Source organism: Equus quagga, chromosome 5 (genome assembly GCF_021613505.1).
Source record: "Equus quagga isolate Etosha38 chromosome 5, UCLA_HA_Equagga_1.0, whole genome shotgun sequence".
NCBI classification, from domain to species: domain Eukaryota; kingdom Metazoa; phylum Chordata; class Mammalia; order Perissodactyla; family Equidae; genus Equus; species Equus quagga.
In genome coordinates, this window is record NC_060271.1 from 79559182 (window position 1) to 79580464 (window position 21283).

The 21283-nt window shown below is 49.5% G+C and overlaps 1 protein-coding gene and 1 long non-coding RNA gene across 22 annotated transcripts in view; one reads left to right on the forward strand and one right to left on the reverse strand.

Moving 5' to 3' along the window:
• The window catches only part of DYSF (dysferlin), a 209954-nt gene that overhangs the window by 185646 nt on the left and 3025 nt on the right, over positions 1 to 21283 (reverse strand). For 7 of the 21 annotated variants that reach the window (XM_046661629.1, XM_046661632.1, XM_046661628.1 and 4 more), the window contains exon 1: positions 14866 to 15297. The exons of 8 other annotated variants lie outside the window; for them this stretch is intronic. In XM_046661629.1, coding sequence (XP_046517585.1) covers positions 14866 to 14956 — 91 coding nt within the window. In that variant the 5' untranslated portion in view covers positions 14957 to 15297. Of the gene's footprint in view, positions 1 to 14865; positions 15299 to 21283 lie in introns of those variants that run through there. 6 more of the 21 variants (XM_046661625.1, XM_046661626.1, XM_046661622.1 and 3 more) reach the window with 2 other exon arrangements.
• LOC124239525 (uncharacterized) overlaps positions 21079 to 21283 on the forward strand; it is an 8729-nt gene continuing 8524 nt past the window's right edge. The window contains exon 1 of the long non-coding RNA XR_006888649.1: positions 21079 to 21160. This is a non-coding gene — a long non-coding RNA (uncharacterized LOC124239525). The remainder of the gene's footprint in view (positions 21161 to 21283) is intronic.

The window sequence follows — 21283 nt, forward strand, 5'->3', positions numbered from 1 at the left end:
TGCTGACTACCACAGAACACATTTTCTGTGAGATCTTGGGGCAGCAGTTCTCAAATATTTTGGTCACAGAATGTCACTCTTAAAAATTATTGAGGGGAGCTGGCCCTGTGGCCTAGTGGTTAAGTTTGACATGATCTGCTTTGGCGACCCACTTTCAGATCCCAGGCATAGACCTACACCAATTGTCAGCAGCCATGTTGTTGCAGCAACCCACATACAAAATAGAGGAAGACTGGCAACAGATATTAGCTCAGGGTCAATCTTCCTCAGCAAAAAAAAAATTATTGAGGACCGCAAAGAGCTTTCATTAGGTGGCTTATATCTGTCAACTTTTACCATATTAGAAATTAAAACTGAAGCATTTCAAAATATCTGTTTAATAATTAATTTTAAATTAACAATAGTAAGCCCAGTACATGTTAACATAAGTGACATGTTTTTTGAAAAATAACTATAACTTCCAAAACAAAGGAAAAAGAAAAGTGACACCGTTTACATTTAGCAAATCTCTGGAATGCCTGGATGGATTCTCACATCTACTTGTAGAATTCAATCTGTTGAGATGCCTTGTTTCGGTTGACTTCTATGGAGAAAACCCAATCAGATATACAGCTCGAAAAGGAGGCATATTTCAACAAATTTTCAGATACTTGTAGATATCCTTCTTTGATAATACACCAAAACTCAACAAGGAGTATTTCGTAAACTTAAAGATCAGCTGCAATGTGAAATCTGACACCAGATCCATGAATATTTTGTGCTCTGCTACATTAAAACCCATTGTTCTCTCTTGCATTCTGAATGAATTTTTTAGTCATGCAAGATTCTGTAACATCTTGCCTTGGTCATTCGGAAAATTTTTGTTCATTGAGGTATACAGATCTTCCAGAGGTTGACACATTTCATTATATAATACCAGAAAATCACATTCAGTAATATCACCATCGATCTCATCAGAAAAGCCATTAAAGACTGGGAAACTGGAAGATAAAAGTTTTCTAAAATTCCAATTTTTGTTTGAAAGCTCAAATTTTATGATTGGCAACAAATGATAAATGTCAGCTGTTTTCCTTGAGATGCCAGGAGCAGTCAACCATTTTTAAGAAAATGTCTACCAAATGCCCAATCTGAACAAACACAGTCAGTCATTCCTCCAAGTAAAAACAGTATGCCATGAAAAAAGAAAAAGCAGCTAGTTCAGCTTGCAACTCAAGCAGCCACTCCAGTGCTTTCCATGCAACAGTCATCATTTTTCAGCAGAAGCCCTCTGTGCACACTTCCCATTTCAACACACAAAATATCACAAACACGTGTTCTCAAGGATCAAGGTTAATATAATTAATAATTTTACTGCTTTATCAAGGACATTCTTCAACAAAACTGGCTTTTTTTTTTAACTGTGAGTACATGAGGGTGAAGAACACAATGACAGCACAATTTGGGGCCGAGGCCTTCACAGTATTAAGGCACCAACAGTTTCACCTTCCATCGCTGTTGCACCATCAGTGCAAATGTCGACACAGTGAAAAAGGCACATAGCATCTTAGTGTTATTGTGAAAATAGTTTTGACCTTGTTGACCTGCTCCAAGAGTCTTAGGGATTCCCCAGGGCCGGTGTACCACACTGGAAGAGACTCTCAGGAAACTCATTTCAGCCTTTGTTTCCTCATCCGTGGGGGTCATAACAACACCTCCCCATGGGGGTGTCGTGAAAAGTAAGCGAGAGAGGGTGAACGAGGCGCCACACACACAGCACACTGACTCAAGGTGCCTCTCTCTGCCCCACTCTGATGCATCTAGTGAACTCCTACTGATTCTTCAATACCCAGCTCAGTTGTCTCTCCTCTGATAAGCATCCCCTGACTCTCCCAGACATGGTTGCAAGCTGTGGCCACGTGTATCAGAGTGCAGGTAACTGTGTGCTTCTATGTCTGTGCCCCCAACTGGACTGTGAGCTTCAGAGGGCAGACACCATGACTCACCAAGTTAGTAACCCTACTATAGAGCGAGGTGCCCAGTAATTAGGTGCTGAAGGAATGGATCCTTTTCTTTCCCAAGTTGGCTGCAAGTTCACTTCCTCACCAGAGGGGAGAACCACTGTTCTCAGGGAACTCCACAAGACTGAATTAACAGTACGGCTGTGTGTCAACAGACAGAGGGGATGAAAGGAGGCACAATGGGAAGGAGGTGTCCTGGGAGGGGCACCAGATACCTTCTCAAAGTGGGTCCAGGCCTGCACTGGCTGAATCCCTCTGAATCCCCTGTGGGCTATGTGGGTGTGGTTCCAGAAGGGGTTAAACATATGGTTTTGGAGTCATTCAAATAACAGCCACTACTGTGTGACCTTAGGTAGGGCTTGTAACATCTCTAGGCCTTAGCTCTCTCAGCAGTAAACTGATGATGATAGTAATAGCGTCTACTTTATAGAACTTCAAGCGCACATGAGATGCTATCTAAGTGTCCACATCCCCTCCCCTATCACCAATCAACTTCCCGTGACCTAGAGGAGTGGCATGGAAAATTCCATCTGCAGCCTCTCTTGAGTTGTAAAATTGGAAACTCATTTCCTGGTGCTCCTGGCTAGTATTAATTGAGCAGTGTCTGTGCACCAGGCCCTGCGCAGTGTCTTTTAAACATTTTCCACTTCCTGCCTTCCCTGCAGATGAGGAGGACAAAGACTCTCCATGAGATGTCACTAAGTCCTGGTGGGAAGCGCCAACTCTGGGACTCTCTGGATGACATAGAGGGAGGGTCGCTGCTAGGTGCTATAGCCCCAAAGAGGAGCAGGAAAGAAAGGAAACGTTAACCCAGGATGATCACATGACTTACGGACGCCAAGGAAAGGGAAGGCACAGTGCGAATTAGGAAACAGGAAAACAGCTCCTTCCTCATCAGGGAGTTAGACCTGTCCTGTCCTTGAGAATTAATTTTGGCCTTGAGAGATGTGGCTTTACGTGCATAATTTAACAGACTTGATGGTTAAAGATACAGGAGAGCTCACAGCTCATGCTGGGGTTGGGGGCAGGGAACAGTGCCCTCTCCCCACACTGCTCTGCAGGATTGGGGGTCAGCAGGCAGCCCATGCGAATTGTGCTGAAGCCCAGGGTGTTCCTCCAGACTGAAAGACTCAGTGCAGACAGGAGGACTTCACGGGGAGGACCCTTCTGTCCCCACAGAAATTCTTCCCGTTTCCCCAGGCCCATCCACCCCCACTCTACCCCAGACGCTTAGACCAGAGTCCCCCATCGCTGCTGAGTGGTGGTTTTCAAACAGCTCATTGGGACCCATTAGTGGGTCATGCCATCAACTGATGAGTTGACTAGTATCTCTTTCTAATGACAGAATAGAGTAGAGATGAAAATGTCAGCGTACATCTTTCATCATAAGCGTAAGTGGTATTACTTGAAACTTTTAGTTATATTAGCACATACCTATTTATGTGTGTGTGCTATGTCTTGATGTAAAATATATTTCTTGTTGTGGATAATAGTCCCAAAACGTTTGAAAAGACTGTCTTAAAGGGAGATTGTCAGAGGAGAACTGGAGAACAAAGAATCACCACTGTGGCCCCCGAGCGCGGACAGCCAAGGTGCGTGGGGCACGAATGAGGTAGCACACCGTCCTCGCCCCCCACTGGAGCCAACTCTGATAAAGACCAGGGGCTGTGGGAGGGGAAGTGAGGCGGGACCTCAGAGACCGGAGCAGAGGGAAGGCCAGAAGACAGCGCATGGGGCCCCAGCCAGCGCCTGGGCCGCCTGGAGGAGCCGTCTCCACTGGCAGGAGCCCCACACATCTCCTGACACCTGAGCGTCAGACATGGCCATGGGTTCGCATGAGGAGCCACATCACTGCCTTCCTGCTCACCGCCTGGTGAGGTCTACCTGTCAGCACCCAGGGTGCCGTCTCCCCAGCAGTCTGGGCCCCAGGCCTCGCTCATACCTTCAGGCCCCTCTGTGGCAACAGATCCCTTTCAGTGGCCCAGGATGCTCACTAGTGCCCCCTCCCCAGGGCCTGGACACCACAGAGGTTACAGTCTAGAAGGGAGCACCCCGACCTCTGGCAGAGCCAACTGGCAATCCCAGTAGCCAAGATAGGACAGACCCCCTCCCCACAACACAATTATAAAGTCACAATGATGAGGATCAAGGCTGTCCCAGGGAGAGATGGCCAAGGCGTCCTGCCCTACATACCAACCTACATCATCCTCCAGGAAGCATAGGAGTCCTGATCTGATCTGACCTGATTCCTATCCAAAGTTAGAGGACCACCCAATTACCAGACCCCACCTACACTGCTACCATTTTAATGACTTTTTTACATGATCTTTCCTTTGTCTTGTAAAGAGATAATTCACATACCTACGCCTTAAATTTAGCCCTGCCCTCACCCATGCTTGCAGCTCTTACTGCACGTGAGTCCTGTCCCCATACCTGCAGCTCTTACTGCCCATGGGTCCAGTCCCCATGCCTGCAGCTCTTACTGCCCATGGGTCCCGTTCCCATGCTATTCTCTGAATAAAGGAGCACTACTGCCAGAACTTGAGAGTCCAAGAAATCTTTCTTTCGACTGTTTGGCTCACCGAGCCCACATCAACAATATATTTGGGAAGCAGATGTGGGGGACCAGAACTGGCAACCCCAAGAGACCTCTCTTTGGCACAAGGATTATTTTGGGCGGGTTCCTTTTAAAAACTGCAGACATGAGAGAAACTCTGAAAAGCAGAAGTTACCCTTTCTAAGAGACATTTACATTTGTAAGGGAAATCTCCATCTGTAAAGGTGTCTCCCTCTCTGTACCAGAAAGAAGGGGGGATGACCTTATCTCTAGAAACTCTTTTTTTGTTTTTTTTGTTTTTTTGAGGAAGATTAGCCCTGAGCTAACTACTGCCAGTCCTCCTCTTTTTGCTGAGGAAGACTGGCCCTGAGCTAACATCCGTGCCCATCTTCCTCCACTTTTTATGTGGGATGCCAACACAGCATGGCGTGCCAAGCGGTGCCAGTCCACACCCTGGATCCAAACCAGCAAACCCCAGGCCGCCAAGAAGCAGAACGTGCGCACTTAACTGCCGCACCACCAGGCCGGCCCTAGAAACTCTTATCAATGCGGAAGGCCAGGACTTAAATCTGCATAATAACCCTACTCTTGTTTGCTGTGCTTTTCCAGTAATCTCCCATAACTGACTCCCCCCACCCTCAACATCCTCCTTTGTCTTTAGCTGAGGATGGTATTTAAGATGAGAACCTCCACCATTTTGGCAAGTTGCTCAGTTTGCCTGAGCCTCTCCCATGTATACATGTTATAAAACTTTGTTTAATTTTCTCCTGTTATTGTGTCTCATGTGAATTTAATTCGTTGTCCGGCCAGAAGGACCCAGAGCGGGTAGAGGAAATGTCTTCCTCCCCTTCACAGACAAAATGCTTGTTTTGTAACACTGATGACAAAGGAATCTTTGGAGCTGGTGGGATCACAGAGAAGACAAACTCTAAAGCCGGGGTTTTCACCAAAGGAGGGTTTTCAATGTGAGAGGTTTTTATGCCTGTCGAAAAAGAGGGTTTAAAGAAAAGCTAAGACACACTCACCCATTTCCCATTGCATCTCAAAGGCACCAAGGCCCAACTGTCCACCAAGGGATGAACGGATAAACAGAACATGGAATATCCATACAAGGGAATATCACTCAGCCTTAAAAGGTAGGAATTTCTGACGCGTGCAACCACTTGAATGATCTTTAAGACATTATGCTAAGTGAAACAAGCCAGACACAAAAGGACAAACGTCACAGGATTCCACTTATACGAGGTACCTAGAATAGTTAAATTCATAGAGACAGAAAGTAGAGCAAAGGTTGGGGTAGGGAGTAATGAGGAGTTAGGGTTTAATGGGTACTGAGTTTCAGATTGGGATGACAAAAAAGTTCTGGAGATGGATAGTGGTGATGGTTGCACGATAAAGTGAATGTGCTTAATTTAAATGCCACTGAATTGTACACTTAAAAATGGTTAAAATGTTAAATTTTATGTTATGTGTATTTTACCACAATAAAAAAAAAATTTTTTTTTAAAGAACCAAGAAGCAAAACAATTCAACACTAAAAGTGAGCTGCTGTCCCTGATACATGGGCGACATGGACTCCCGTGCAGGGCAGTGATGGAAATAGAGGTGTATAGATATTTTACCAATACCTGTTATGTGCCTGGCATGGTGCTGGGGACGGCTGCCACAGCCACCCTGCCCTCATATCCGAGTTGAGAAAGAGGCAGTCCCTGCTTCCTGGGGCTGAAAATGTAGGGGAAATGGCCCAATATGGTGGTCTGCATGATGGCCCCAATGGACCAGCCTCCTGGCACTCACATCCTTGCATGATGCCCCTCTACAGTGATCTGAGCTGGTTCTGTGGCTCAAAGTAGGACCAGCAACGTTTGCTTTCATGCCTTTGGGAGCCCTGAGTGGCCACATAAGAAGTCCAGCTACCCTGCTGGAGGGATGGTGCTAGAGGCCTCAACGAGGGGAGGGTCCTGAGGCTACATGGAGAGAGAGGCCCAGGAGTCCTAGCACCCCAGCTGGAGGGTGATGGGAGTAAAGACGTGGCCAGTCACAGGCTATCATAAGTGTCCAGCAGGGTCTCAAAGAGATATTCATATATCCATGCTCATAGCAGCATTATTCACAGTAGCTAAAATATGTAAGCAACCCAAGTGTCCACTGACAGACGAATGGGTAAGCAAAATGAGGGATATATAGACAATGGAATACAATTCAGCCTTTAAAAGGATGGAAACTCTAAGACATGCTACAACATGGACGAACCTGAGGACACCCTCTAAGTGAAATAAGCCAGTTACCAGGAGCTCGGGGAGGAGAGATCCAGGAACTACTATTTAATGGCTCCAGAGTTTCAGTTGGGGAAGAGGAAAGACCTCTGGAGATGAATGGTAGTTACCGTTGCACAGCAGTGTGAGTGTGCTTAATACCACTGAACTGCACCCTTAAAAATGGTTAAGATCGTCAATTTTAAGTTATGTGTATTTTATCACAATTTTTTTTAAAAGTCCAAGTGGGAGATGGTGAGGACACAGGTGGTGGGGCTGGAGTCTACTGGCCAGTATCTGGGTAGGGAATTGGGAAGTGGGAGGAGCAGGGGATGTCTCAGGTTCTGACAGGGGCGCATGGGCGGCTGATGATGCCATTCCCCTAGAGAGGGAGGGGAGAGAGTGAGAGGAGATGGGGTATTTGGGACCCCCAGAGAGAGAGAGAGAGACGGGATGTTTCTGCCCATGAGTCAGGTGACAGGACTTACTGTCAGAAGTTGCAGGCTGCCTTCAGATCCAGTAGGCAGCCTGCATGCAGCCTCTCATTTACGCCGTGAATATTTATTGAGAACTTGCTCTGTGCTGGGCACTCTCTTGACCTCTCATTAGAATACCCATCAGACAAGAAAGTGATAGAAATTCAAAGTGTCAGCAGACAACCATAGGCAACGGCAACGGAAAGGAGAAAAGATAAGTGCTGGCTTCTCATGAAGGAACAGATACCTCGGCAGAGATGCCCCCTAACGAAAAGGGTGGGTGGACTCTTAACTCTGATACTTGGCCTGCCCTCTGAGCCTGACTCAAGCCTGTACACCCCAAGAACAGGGCAGCCATCACTCCCCACCTTTCCCAGCAGAGTCCTGCTCTTCTCACCCTCAAGGACTCCCACCCTGATCTCCATCTTTCTAAATCCCAACTGAAGCCACACTTTCCAGGAAACAAGCAGCCAGGAAGGGGCAGCGATGTGTGGATACTAGGATTGGTGGAGTGCTCTCAGAGAGGGGGAGTCTTTAAACTCAAAAGGCCAATTAGAACTGGGGAAGAGATTTGAAATGTCTATGACAAATGTTAATATTCTTCATATATAAAGAGGACTTGCAATTAATTAAGAAAAAGGCAAACACCCCTGCCCCCTCAAAATGGGCAAATTAAAAAACAATTAGATGAGAAATAAATACAAATAAGTACTAACATTGAAATATCACAAATACTGTTTGAATCTAGGAAACTGTTAAGGATTTGCATGATAATGCTTTGTGTCAGTAGGAGTGTAAGAAAATAAGCCCTCACACTCAGCTGATGGAATGGTAAAGCTGGAACAGATTTTCAGGAGAGCAATTTGGGAAATGCAGCAAAGCCTTAAACTCATCTATAACCTCTGACGTAGCAATGCCACTTCTGGTATTTACCCAAAGGAAATAATTAAACATGCGGGCTAAGATTTAGTTACCAGGATATTTCTCACAGTGACACTATAATTTACAACACGTTGGATATAAATGTTATGAATGTTATATAACCTAAATATTCATCAGTAAGGAGTTGATTAACTGAATTATGGTGCACGCATATAATAAAATACTTTGCACAGTTGGAGCCGCCGCGGCCAGCCCCTGAAGCAGCCAGGACAACCCCCCCACCCCCAGCCCCACCCCCAGCCACACCCCACCGCCCACCGCCCAGCCTCTGGCGCCATCATGGCAGAAAAGACCTTCAAGCAGCGCTGCACCTTCAAACAAAGGGTAGAAGATGTCCAATTTATCTGAGAGCACCCTCCTACTAAAGTCCCGGTGAAAACAACGATACAAGGGTGAGAAGCAGCCTCCTGTCATGGATAAAACCAAGTTCCTTGTACCTGGTCAAGTCAACACGTGTGAACTCATCAAGATAATTCGAAGGCACTTACGCTAATCAAGCCTCTTCCCGTTAGTGAATGGACACAGCATCATGAGCGTGTCCATACCTCTTTCTGAAGCGTATGAAAGTGAGAAGGATGAAGATGGATTCCCGTATATGGTATGTGCCTCTCAGGAGACATTTGAGATGAAATGGTCACTGTAAGACTAGAAAAATGCGTCTGTTCTAGAACTTTTTAAATCTTTGCCAAGGAAAAACAAAGGGATGTTACCGACTGAGACGGATCAGTTCATCTCATCACAGATCATCAAAACAGTAGTGTTCCTGCTCAGAAGTTTTAGGAAATTGTCTTTGTACTTAAAACAGAAAAACTGAGCTCCAAATGAGCACATTCAGCTTTGGAAAACTATTATTATTTACCCCAGGCTGTCTTGCTTTCAAATTTAGAAGTTTAAAAATAAGATACTTTGCATTCTGAGTTGCCAATAAAATAGACCTTCAAGTTATTTTCATGCTCTTTCCCCAATAGGAGCTTGCAATTTGAGCATTCAGAGACACTAAGTCTCCCCTCTAGGTTCACAGAATCTGCAGACTTTATATAGAAGGGTTTCTACCCAACTAGAGAAATCTCCGCAAGAGGATCTGTCAGCATAAGTTGTCAAGCATAGCTCCCCAAAACGCATTTGCCATAATAGTTGGCAAAAAGCAGGGCACATGGGGGCACGTGAGAAACTCTGAACTGCCGAGGTTCCTGATTCTTGCTCAGTACCCCCAACGTCAACGCTCTTGCAGTTCTCGCAGTAAGTTCTTCTTCGATTTGTTCCCTAGATAGTTAGACACAGGAAAGGCACCACTGCTTAGTAGGAACCTTGAGTAATTTATAATTTTGGTCTAGTTTCTCAAAAGGCCCAGAGAAAAAAACATTTCTCCTGTGTTGGATATTCTCTAAGAGCTGGTTCTGGTGCCTGTTTGTGTAAATAAACAAGCAGCTGCAGCAGTTTCATTCTTCAGGGCAGTGGTAGGAACTATGGAACCCTGAAACTAAAAGCGTCGCCATTCAGAGGCTCTTCCTTTACCTTTCAGCTTAAGGCAGTAGATGACCCGTGTTTTATGTTGTGTGTGTGATTAAAGTCCGTTATTAAAGAGTTCCCACATTTTTAAGAATACTTCAGTTATCACTCTTAGGTCAAACAACCACCAAAATTCCCCGCTAAGCACATGTCACTTGTGAAGAAGACGCAGCAAAGAAGACATATGCTCTTCCAGATATTAATGCAAGAGTTCAACATCTTCTAAGTCCAACTAGAATAAATGACCAATGTCTCCTACCACCTGTGTGGGGTTCGTATTTACCATTTTCGTGGGAAAGTCACAGACCACTTAGCGTGTGTGTGTAGCAGGTCACGATTCACCCATGTGTATTTAGATGTGTGGAATATCCGTATCTGTTAGTGGAAGATATTTTCTGTAATGGAGGGGAAAAGCAACTTCACTGCGTCTGGGCCCTCGACCCCCAGCCTCCCATCAACCACTCTTCCCTACACGCATCTGTCCACACGGCTGACTTTTAACATGTGTATTTTTGCATTATGTAAATTTTTAATCAGCCCATCTTGTTTCAATTGTATACATCATTATATCAGACATTCTTGTAACTACTGTGTGATCAGTAAGATTCCTGTAAGAAATTCAGCTTTTTAATAAAACAAAAATACCATGCCTAGAGGGGGGACTTCGAGCCTGCATTAATGGGTGATCACTCTATTTCCAGGATCTTTAAAACAAGTACATTTTTAACAAACTAAGGTGAATAAAGGCACAATTAAAAACTGTCCAAAAGAATACTACACAGATATTTACAAAGGTTGTGTAGAAGAATATTTACTGACATAAAAAAATGCCCCTGGGTTATTGTGGAACGAACATGTAAATATGCAAACATCTGAAAAAAGATATCTGGAATAAGCTCACCTCTACAGAGAAAGGCAAGGGGTCTGGGGACTTCTGGCGGAGGAGTGGGACCGGCAAGGCTCTATTTCTTGACGTGGGCAATATATATGGGTGTTCCCTTCATGAGTTACTCAGAAAAGCAGGGTTTCTCAACCTTGGCACTGTTAACATTTGGGGCTGGGTAATTCTTTGCTGTGGTTGTCGTGAGGGCTGTCCTGTGAACTGTACGGTGTTTAGCAGCATCCCTGGCCTCTAACCGCTAGGTGACAGTAGCACCCCTCCCCCCAACCCAGTGGTGACAGCCCAAAATGTCTCCAGACATTGCCAAATGCCCCCTGAGGAACGAAATCGCCCCCAGTTGAGAACCACTGCATTAAAACATACATTTATATCTTATGTACTCTACTTGGGTGTTAAATTTTGCAACTAAAATTACTTTTTGAAAAAAGGGAAAAAAAAGAACCTTGGAAGAAATACATCAAATTGTTAACAAGTTAACTGAGGATGTGGGGTCATTTTTCACTTTTGCTTTTCTGTAATATACCCTTTTTTACACTGAGTACATATTCTGTTCACAAAAAGAAAACAGAAGGCTATTTTCAATGCTTTAAAGTCATTTTTTCTTTTAAAGATTGGTACCTGAGCTAACAGCTGTTGCCAGTCTTCTTTTTCTCCCCAAATCCCCCCAGTACATAGTTGCATATTTTACTTGTGGGTCCTTCTAGGTGCTGCATGTGGGACGCCGCCTCAGCATGGCCTGATGAGCGGTGCCATGTCTGTGCCCAGGATCCGGACCAGCAAAACCCTGGGCCACCAAAGCGGAGGGCACGAACTTAACCACTCAGCCCCGGGGCCGGCCCCTAAAGTCACTTTTAATATTGAAAAAGCTGGGTTCAGGGGCCAGCACAGTGGCGCAGCAGTTAAGTGCACACGTTCCGCTTCAGCGGCCTGGGGTTCACCAGTTTGGATCCTGGGTGCCGACATGGCACCTCTTGGCAAGCCATGCTGTGGTAGGCGTCCCACATATAAAGTAGAGGAAGATGGGCATGGATGTTAGCTCAGGGCCAGGCTTCCTCAGCAAAAAGAGGAGGATTGGCAGCAGGTGTTAGCTCAGGGCTGGATCTTCCTCAAAAAAAAAAACCCCAAAACAACAACAAAAGCTGGGCTCAGGGAGTCCTGCGCCCCTGCAGCCCACCTTCCCTACACAGGTGAGCCACGTCTGCCCCTCAGGAGTGTCTCTGCCTTCAGATGGTTCTATAAGATCCCTCGGGCTCCTGCTTGAGGTCTAGAGACTCCCCGGAGATAGAGAGGGGAGGAGGACAGAGGGAGAAGGGCTGCCTTGAGAAACTGGGGAGGAAGAGAGGACCTGACGGGACGAGAGAGAAGGAAGAGACAGTAATGACCCTCGAGTTTCAGGCTGGTGCGCCTGGGTGAATGAAGCAGGGCAGAACTTCACCAAGTGGGGACACAGGAGATCCGACTTTCAGGGAAATAAGATGTGTGAGCTCCAGGGCAACGGGAGCTTCAACCTGTCTTGTTCTTGGGTGCATCCCCAGCACTTCGAACAGCACCCAGCATGTAGTAGATGTTCAATAAATATTTGTCCAATGAGCTAAATGCATGAAGGAAGGGACATAAATAATCACGTTGGAGGGTAGAAAATGGGCAGGGCAGGAGAGAGGTACAGGTCTCTAATGCTTTAGGAAGTGAAGCTGCTCACTCACGCAGACGATCAGTCAAAAATATCTACCACGGGTAGTTTTAGCTGACTAATTATTAATACAAAAACAAAGGAGTGATAAGTGTTAATTAACAGCCTCTACCCTGAAGCTCTGAGACACGGAAACAAAAAAAGTGCCCTCGGAGTCCAGCCTCCCAGAGCTCATAGTCTATTTTGGGAGGCAGGTCCTGAAATTACATCCAAGGCTGGAATGCCCGGGGGACAACTGCAGGGCAAGGGGGCCAGCCCCTAGTGCAGGCCTCTGTCCCCTCCGCCATGAGGGGGTTGGGCTCAAGCCTTCTCACCCCTGACTGTGAATGTGAAATATTTGGAGAGTTTTTAGAAACACCTATATCTGGGTCCCTCCTCTAGAGATCTAGCGTCAAGAGAGGAGGGGACAGGGAGGCTGGCAGAGGATTTTCCTAAAACTTCCACATGATTCTGATGTGCAGCCAGGGCTCAATACCCTAGCCTAGAGGATCTGTAGGTTCTGGGTCCGATTCTAGCAGCCAGCCTCCCTAGCCTCAGCCTAGCCCAGACTCCAGCATGAATACCTCCTGTGGGGAGGGGGGTCAAATTAATTTCGCCTTTCACCACATCTCACGTCAATTTCTCTCAAGGTGTGGTTCTGAAATAGCCTGCCTCAGGTAGGTGTTAAGCACTGATTCTCAGGTCACTCAGACCTGCTAAATCGGAACCTTTATGGATGGGACCCAGAAATCTGTCTTGCAAGCACACTCTCCAAGGGATTCTCAGGCACAGTAAAGCGTGAGGACCACTGCCCCAGACTGCATGAGGCTCCCAGTCACATCCAGCGGACGGCTAGAGGCTGGGTCAGAAAGCGCACAAACCCTACGGAGCACCTATGTGCACTCAGCACCAGGCGTCCTGATAAACAGGACAGGCTGCTGCTCTCAAGGAGTCACTCATCCTAAGCCAAGTACTGCGCCCGGGCCTGTTCCAGTGAGTGCGCTAGCAGATCGAACAAGGTGCTGTGCATCCAGAGAGAAGAGACTAACGATAGCCAGGGGAATCCTGGGGTCCTTCCTGGAGAAGGTGGCATGGCAGCAAGGCTTTGGAAGATAAATAGACTTTAAACAGTTGGAGATGGTACATTCTATTATATTTTAGTTTTGCTAGCGGGTTGTCAGCCAGCAACCACACCAGGGAACCCCACCACCTGTCTGTCAGTCGTCATACTGTGGCGGCTGCCTGTTGCTGTGAGGCTGAAAGCTACACCATGGGTATTTCAAATCCCAGCAGGGTCGTCCATGGGGACAGGTTTCAGCGGAGCTTCCAGACTAAGACAGAAAACCCTATGAATAGCAGTGGAGCATTGTCTGATATAGCGCCAGAAGGTGAGAGGTTGGCACAAAAAGACCGGGCAAAGTTCCGCTCTACTGTACACAGCGTCGTTTGGGGTCTGAATCAACCTGATGGCACTAACAACAAAGGGGTTTGTCAGCGCAAATAAACACTGAGGCATTGTAAAGGGCAGGGAAAGCAGAGACTGGGGGAGGACGGCAGCTCTAGCAGCCAAGAGGGGCCTCAACAGATTCAGTCACCCCCTTGAACCGAGGGTGCTGCCCACTCCCAGCACTGGCAGCTCCCTGCCATGACCACTGACCTGGACACACCACTGACTTCCCTAGGTTTCTCCGTGAAGCACATACTTTTTAATTCCACAAAACCACAGGATATGCCTCCTGGTCTTACCTCTTTCCTCTTAGGAAAACCCTCTCTCCTTTCCTTATTTATCTTTCTTTGCAGAACTGGGATCCTGACTCACAGCCATTGTTCCTTCTCTTAATTTTGACAGATCCTTCCTCTTCCCTTTCCCCTCCTGAGACACCTCCTCCCATGGGAATGTCCGCCTTGAAGGGGGGCGGGTAAGGGTGCCCCGCCAGAAGCAGGCGGGTGAGCCCTTGGTTGCCCTGAACAGAGGAGAGAGACCCTTTCCTGTCTAACGACTACCTGTAGGCACCCACACTCTTTGAATTTGGAAAAACATCCTTGACAGCCTCCCAAATTTCTTGTATCAAGGCCATATCCATCCTGTTCTGTTTCTTTTCCTCCCAACTGAGACAGGACAGAGTCAATATGGCCAGTCTTCAACAAAGATGGGCGAATGAATGAATGAATGAAATAAAGACACAACTTCCAAAGTACACCGGCTACACGTCCAGTTGCTAAGGGATTCCTCTCTCTATTCTGCACCCATTCTCCAACCCACCCTCATCCCCACCGCCCGGGAAGGACTCGCACTTGATCCCCTCCGGGTATTGGTCTTAGAAAAGTGATAGCTGTTGGCATATTATGGCACTTTTAGTTTTCCGAAATTTCAGAGCACTATGGCATTTATTGCGCTCTGTTTCATCCTCCTCGCCCCCTCTGCAGAAGACAGTGCTGAGATTTCTGTCCCTTCTGACTGAGGGAGAAACTGTGGCCTGAACTGTGGTTAGTGCAGGAGCCAGGGCCGCAGACACGGCCGTGCGCGCAGAGTCGGTGGTGCGGCCGCGGGGCTCTCACCTCGGAAAGTCAGGCTGGCGACCGGGTCGCTGCGCCGGTCCTTCTTCACACTGGGAAGGTTGCTGGCCTTCACTAGCAGGCAGCACAGCATGGTTCGGCCGCCCTGGGCGCGCAGAAGCGCGCGGGCAGGACGGGGCAGGAACGGGAGCGCGAGCGCGGGGCCCAGGTACCCACCGAGCAAACGCCCGGCTCCGCGGCCGTCGCGCCAAAGTGGAGTGCCGCCTTCGCTGCGCCTCGGCGAAGTCCCAACGCCCGGGAGAGGCCGCCCAGAGGACACCGGACACCCTCTGGGCGGACCCTCCCCTTCGGCCCCTTCCCGGATCCGCCTTGCCCGCGGCGGGCGGGGCCGACAGGAGTCAGATGGTTGCCTGTGGGGGGGCTGGTGCCCCCTCCGCGGGTTCCCGCTCCCGGGCCAGGAATGGAAGAGCCATTGACGCGGGGCGCACAGCTCAGCCGCGCTGCGCCGACAAGGCACCTCCGGCCCTGCTTGCGGAGTCCCCAGCGTCCGGGGTTCCCCGCGCGTCGGCCGCTCTCCTCCCTCTGCGCCGAGCCCAGGCCGGCCCGCAGAGGGCGCTTGGCGAATGGGTGCGAAGGAGAAATGCACGAAGGCGGGAGGACGGGGAGATCCGGCTGCAGGAACGCGAGCGTGTCCGCGGAAAGGAGTCGGAGCGAGCGCCGAAGGAGGCGTGTGCGGGGCGGCAGAGCGCGCGCTGCGCCCCGAGACCCCGGCCTCCGCGCCACCCGCCTCGCCCCCCTGGCCGGTTACCGGCGCTCCGGGCCCCGACGCCCTGAGACTCCGAGGCTCGAGCCCTCGCGAACCCGCCTCTGAGCCTTCTCGAGAGCAGTCTGGGGTCGCTCATCGTCGGACACAGAGGTCTGTGTCCAAATTATATTGCATTCCCTGGAGCACAGCAGTCCGGCCACTGCCCACTCCGTCCCCTGACACAGCCGCACCACCACCAGCAATCTCCAGGCCCCCTGGCCCCCGCTATGGGGAAGATTTCCTCTAGCGTGAGCCTCGAGCGGTGACAGCCCTTAGCACGCTTTCCCGTGTTATGTCTGGTTCTTTTCCAGCTGATGAACTTCTCGACCTCAGGGGCCCAGCTTCTCACCTGTTTACCCCTCTACCCCAACACCTGGCACCAGTCAGGGCACCGTCCCGCCTCCCACGTCCCAAGTCTCACTCAGCCTGAATTGAGTTATTAGTTATTCTGCTGCATAAAGTCGCAGTTTCCTTTCCCCTCTCTCATTTTGAGGATCCAGCCTTTTCATGTGGCTAAACCACCACCTGGTGAAATCCAGCTCCGCCCGCTCCACCCCTCATCCTAAGCACCAAAGGTGTTGCAGAATAAACCAGCTAACCCGCCCCGTGTCACTAGATATTCATGACCCCTGACTAGGGTGGACCCTTACTGCTGCCGGCAATCATATTCCACTTCCCGTCTCTTCAGTCTGCATCTCTCCTAGACGACTATTTCATACCTTTCTCCCAAAACCTACGACACCCCTTCGCCATCCCCACCCTCAGTTTGCCTCCTACATACTGAGTAGAGAACTTCCTCAGGCTTCCAGCCTCCTAAGCCCCATCAGTATTGTGTGCAGATCCTTTGCCTTCTCTCCTGTTATCATGAATGGGCAGAGGTCCTACCCTTCCCACCCACTCACTGACTAGTCTGAGGCTGTCCTCTCCCCACCTTAAAGGTGCGCCTCGTCTAGCTGGCCTGGGTTATCTTCTCCTGGGTCTGCTGCTCTGCCTGGGTGACTCTGCCCTGGTGACTCTGCCCACCGTCATAATGAGGGGGACACTTGCTTTCTCTCCAACATCCAGACCCCCTTCCTCCCTCTTAGCAGAACCCCACTGCTCAGATACCACCCCCAGCCCCAGCTCCAGTGGATCCTGATCTAGTTGAGCCCGTCTCCCGGCAACAGCTATTGGTCTAGTGATGGGCATATGTCCCGAGTTGTTGTCCCAGAGGGACAGACTTAGACTCTGTGAATGGACTAGCCCAACTCCCTCTCCTGCTTCACGAAAATAAGGAAGCCTGTAGATCCCACTGCCGCCCAGCTCTAGGATGCGGCAGACACCAAGGACGGCAGACCAGAGAGAAAAATGGAGTCTACCTGGGTCCAGGATGGCTGGGGAGCTCTGCACTCTATATGCCCAGAGCCCACCAGGTCTCTGGATCATACTGGGGCCTAGGACTCAATGGGGTTTCCTCCCCTGGGGACTTGTATCAGGAACGAAGATCACTTTAAGACTGTTCATTATTAAATTCTCTTTGAGGCAGGATTTCACTTACCTGCAGCCTAAACCATCCTTACTGACACCCATGACTTTGGTATCGTCTATGTGCCCAGAGCATCCGAATGCCTCCACTGAGGCATTTCTACCTCCACCCTCTCCTGCTGGGCCTCTGCAGGACTCCCTTAACTGTCACCTCACGGTCACTCTGGTCACCTCTGGTCCACTATCCACACTGGAGCCAGGAGATCTTAAAACAAATATGATCAGGTCACTCCCCTGCTGAAAACCCCTCAGAGGCCTCCCGTGCTCTTGGGATAAAGCCCGGATCCCTTACCTCTGCCCACAGGGGAAGGCCAGTCGGCCCTCAGTCTCTGAGCTCCAACTCCAGGGGCTTCTCCATTTCTGGAACGTGCTGAGCTCCCTCCCAATTCCGAGCTCTGCTGTCGCCTCTGCCTGCACCTGCCTTCCCCTCACTCTTTACAGGGTCACCCTCATTCATCCTTCAGGCCTCAGCTTAAACATCCCTTCCCCAGGGCAGCCGTCTCTGACTTCCTGGTTGGGTCCCTCTGGCTGGACAGCAGCACTTGTCCTTCCTAGCACTTGTCACTATTGTAAGGAATAACTAATTATTTGTTTGATGTCTGGTTAGACTGTGGAGTCACGCAGTGAGGGGAGAGACCAAGTCGGTCTCAGTCAGCCAGGGATTCCCAGCGCATCGTCAGGGCTGGCCTGGGCTTGATGTTGTGGGCACTGTGCTGTGCTCCCCAGGGTCCCTTGTATCCGGTGAGGAGGCTAAACCAGTGGTTCTCAAAGAGGACAGTACTGCCCTCTAGGGGGAATTCTGGATATGCTGATTTGGGAGATTTTTTACTGTCACAGTGACTTGTGGCTTTGTTCCTTTCCCCCACATACCACACCCTGCCCCTTACTCCTGCTCTAATCCATCAGAGGCAGCACAGGAAATCTGTAAGGGGCATATCTAATATTTCCAGAGGAACATTCCAAGGTCCTAATGTCTGGGGCCTTGTTTTTTCCCAAGGCCTGACATAGGGGTCCAAGGAGCAAACAAACCTCGCCCCTCTGCTCAGTGACGTCAACCTTGAGATGAACACTCTGCATGTGAGTTTACATGATTCCTCCAGGGCACGTTTGCCCAAGTCCAGAACCTTCCAGGAGTATGGATGGTCCAATGCATCCTTCTGCCCTCTCCCATCACATTCACTACAGAATGTGTCCCACAGATATCCCAAACCAACCAGGGGGGTTGACGGGGCACCTGCGTGTCCACTGAGGGTGCAGAATGCACAGGTAGGAGTGATTATGGCTACGGCCATGATCACATGACTTCCCGGGAAGAGCAGTCCCATAGTGGGCACAATCAGGTGGTCCTGAACTTCCGTCCCAGTCTGTGTGAACTGAGGCATGGCCTTGACCTTTCAGAGTCTGTTTCTGCTTCTGTGAAATCAAGAGAATGATAGTTGGCCGTGGTGTAGGGAGGACAATGCCAAACCCTAGCTCCTCCAGCACGCGCAGTGCCTGGCTGCACAGTAGGTGTACAATGGCTGTTAGCACCCTTCCTGCTAACATTTCCTTCTGGTGAACCAGTCTAGGAAGGGACTAGCATGCAGGCAGCAGAGAAAGAGATGGCGTTTGGCCTGGGGAGAGGGACTGAGAAGGTTTGTGGACTTGGGGAGTCACCAGAGGGATTTGTCCCAAGAAAGACCTATCACCATGGTCAGGGCCATGGCCAGCTATCAGGCAAGTGGACAAATGCCTTTGCTCCAGGAGGAGCAGCCAGAGGAGACAGGACCAGCACCCCAGGGGCCAGAGGGGATGACCACTCAGCCCATTGTGCCCAGTCTGGTAGGACAGTGGATGGACAAACAGAGCTGATGCTAGGACTGGCCAGGCAAAAATATATTAAAAGGCTTCTTGGATGTGTGCAGTGATTTCTTAGTACATGTACAATACATGTGAACTATAATTATAATTATAATAAATACATGTATAGTTACATATAATAATGATAATTATAGTTCACATGTATTGAGTGCCAGGCACTATTCAAAGTGCTTTAAATGAATTAACACATAAACTCTTCAGAATCATCCCTCCAAAGCGGGTACTATTATCATCAACACTTTACAGATGAGGAAACTGAGATACAGAGTAGTTAAGCAACCTGCCTAAAGACACACAGCTGGAAAGTGGCAGAGCTGGGATTCCAAATCCAAGATCCCAGGCAGTGTGGGTTCAAAGCCAATACTCTGAGCTACCATCCTTCTCTCCCTCTGGTTTGATGCTCTCATCCCTCTGGAATGTGACCAAGGCTGCCAGCCATCTGCACTCCTGAGCCCCTCCACACAACTTCAGGCTGGACTGGCTAAGCCCGGGGTTTTTACTGCCCCCTTTCTGGAGGCCCCAGGGTCCCTGCCACACCCACTGCAGGCTGCCCACCTCAGTGCCCCATGACCCATCACTCTGGCCTCAGCTTCTCAGACCCTGAGCAGCCACCAGAGGCCTGTGAGATGGACTGGCAGGAGGGTACTGCCTAGAGGGAGCATCGTGGGCCAACTGGTGACTGATGGGTCCCGTGAGGTCCAGACAGAGCTATGCAGAAGAGCAGAGACCATCTGAGATAAGAAAGCATCCTCCAGACCAGAGAGTGAAAAGGAGGATGTCTGCCTGGATCAGAGAGGGCGTGAGTGGCAGGAGGGACAATGTGTGAGACACGGCAGGATGTGAGCGGGCAACGTGCAGACTGAGACTGCACTTCCGGGTGTGAGCCAGACCTGGGTTCCGACCCTGCCCCTCCACCTTTTACTGCTTGTGTCTTGTAAATCAGAGCTAAAACCAGAGGGAGCTGGTAGAGCAGTTAAAGACAGGGTTCTGGGGCCAGAGTGCGTGGGCTGGAACCCCGACTCCACCATTTACCAGCATGTAACTTAACCTGTTTGTGCCGCAGTTTTCCCGTCTATAAAATGGGGGTGATAAGAGTTGCTACCATATGCTGCTGCTGGGAGGACTCTGTGTCTGCATGCAAGTGCCTGGTACGAATTATAACTGGAACATGATACAGCTCATATGAAATGGGTTCTATTTAGAACAGTGCCTAGCACCTAGTAAGCATGGTATCAGTTAAATATATCTCTTTCATAGGATTGTTGTGGGGTTTTAAAGAAACAGGATCTGAAAATGGTACATTGTTTGTGCTTAATGAATGCCCATTCTCTCTCCTCGGGATGAATACACATGTTCAAAATCAGAGTCTTCTGTCTTTTAGTTATTCGTCTTACTCCCAGCAGTCTCGCATCCCCCACCCACTTTGCCTCAGCCCCATGCTGGGTACCCCAAGCACGGCCCTCCCCTCTCTGGCTCGGGCCAGAGTGCCCGGTGGTGTGGGCAGCATATGGTATGCTTTCCAGAGCAGTTTGTTATTCATGCGCCATGGTTGCTGAGAACAACAGAGGGCACTGATGATGGGGGTGGGGGCGTGCTTTGGCCACTGTGTGACGTTAGCCAGGCCCCTGCACTTCTCTGGGCCTATTTGCTCATCTACAAAAGGAGATAATATCCCTGCCCTTTGGCCTCACAAAGCTGCTGTGAGCATGAAATGAATTTATGCGTGTCCGCAAGAGTCATGAGGTCTCATTATGGGATATTATAATCAGGTAGCCAGAGAAGGGGTTTTATGGCCCCCAAACTTAAAGGGTCTGGGGAGGCCAGATCCAGGCCAGCGGGTGAGGGAAGTCTTCCCAGAAGGGTGTTTGGCTCTGAGTAGTGCGTCCCTAAGGCCAGAGCCTTCCGTGTAATCATTCACCTAACTGGCGCAGGCTGGGAGAAGGAGGGTGAGCAGGCCTGAATGCCACAGGGAGGCCAAATTTGGACATGGGTTAGAGCTTGGCTAACGCAGCAGGTGGACTGTGGCCAGAGCTGGAGGAGGGAGGGCCTGCATTCCCCATGGCTGCCTGGCAGTGACTGTGATGACTGGGAGTGGGGGCTTCAGCCAGCCCCCTCTGTAGGCTGCTGGCCACCCCTTGTTGGCACAATGTACTTCCTTTCTCCCAAGGGAAGGGGGAGCCCACCCCGAGGAGCCAGGCAGCAGGCAAAGGGCAGGACTGCAGACTGACATCAGGCAGATGGAGGGGAGGGGCTCAGTCAGGGATGTGGATA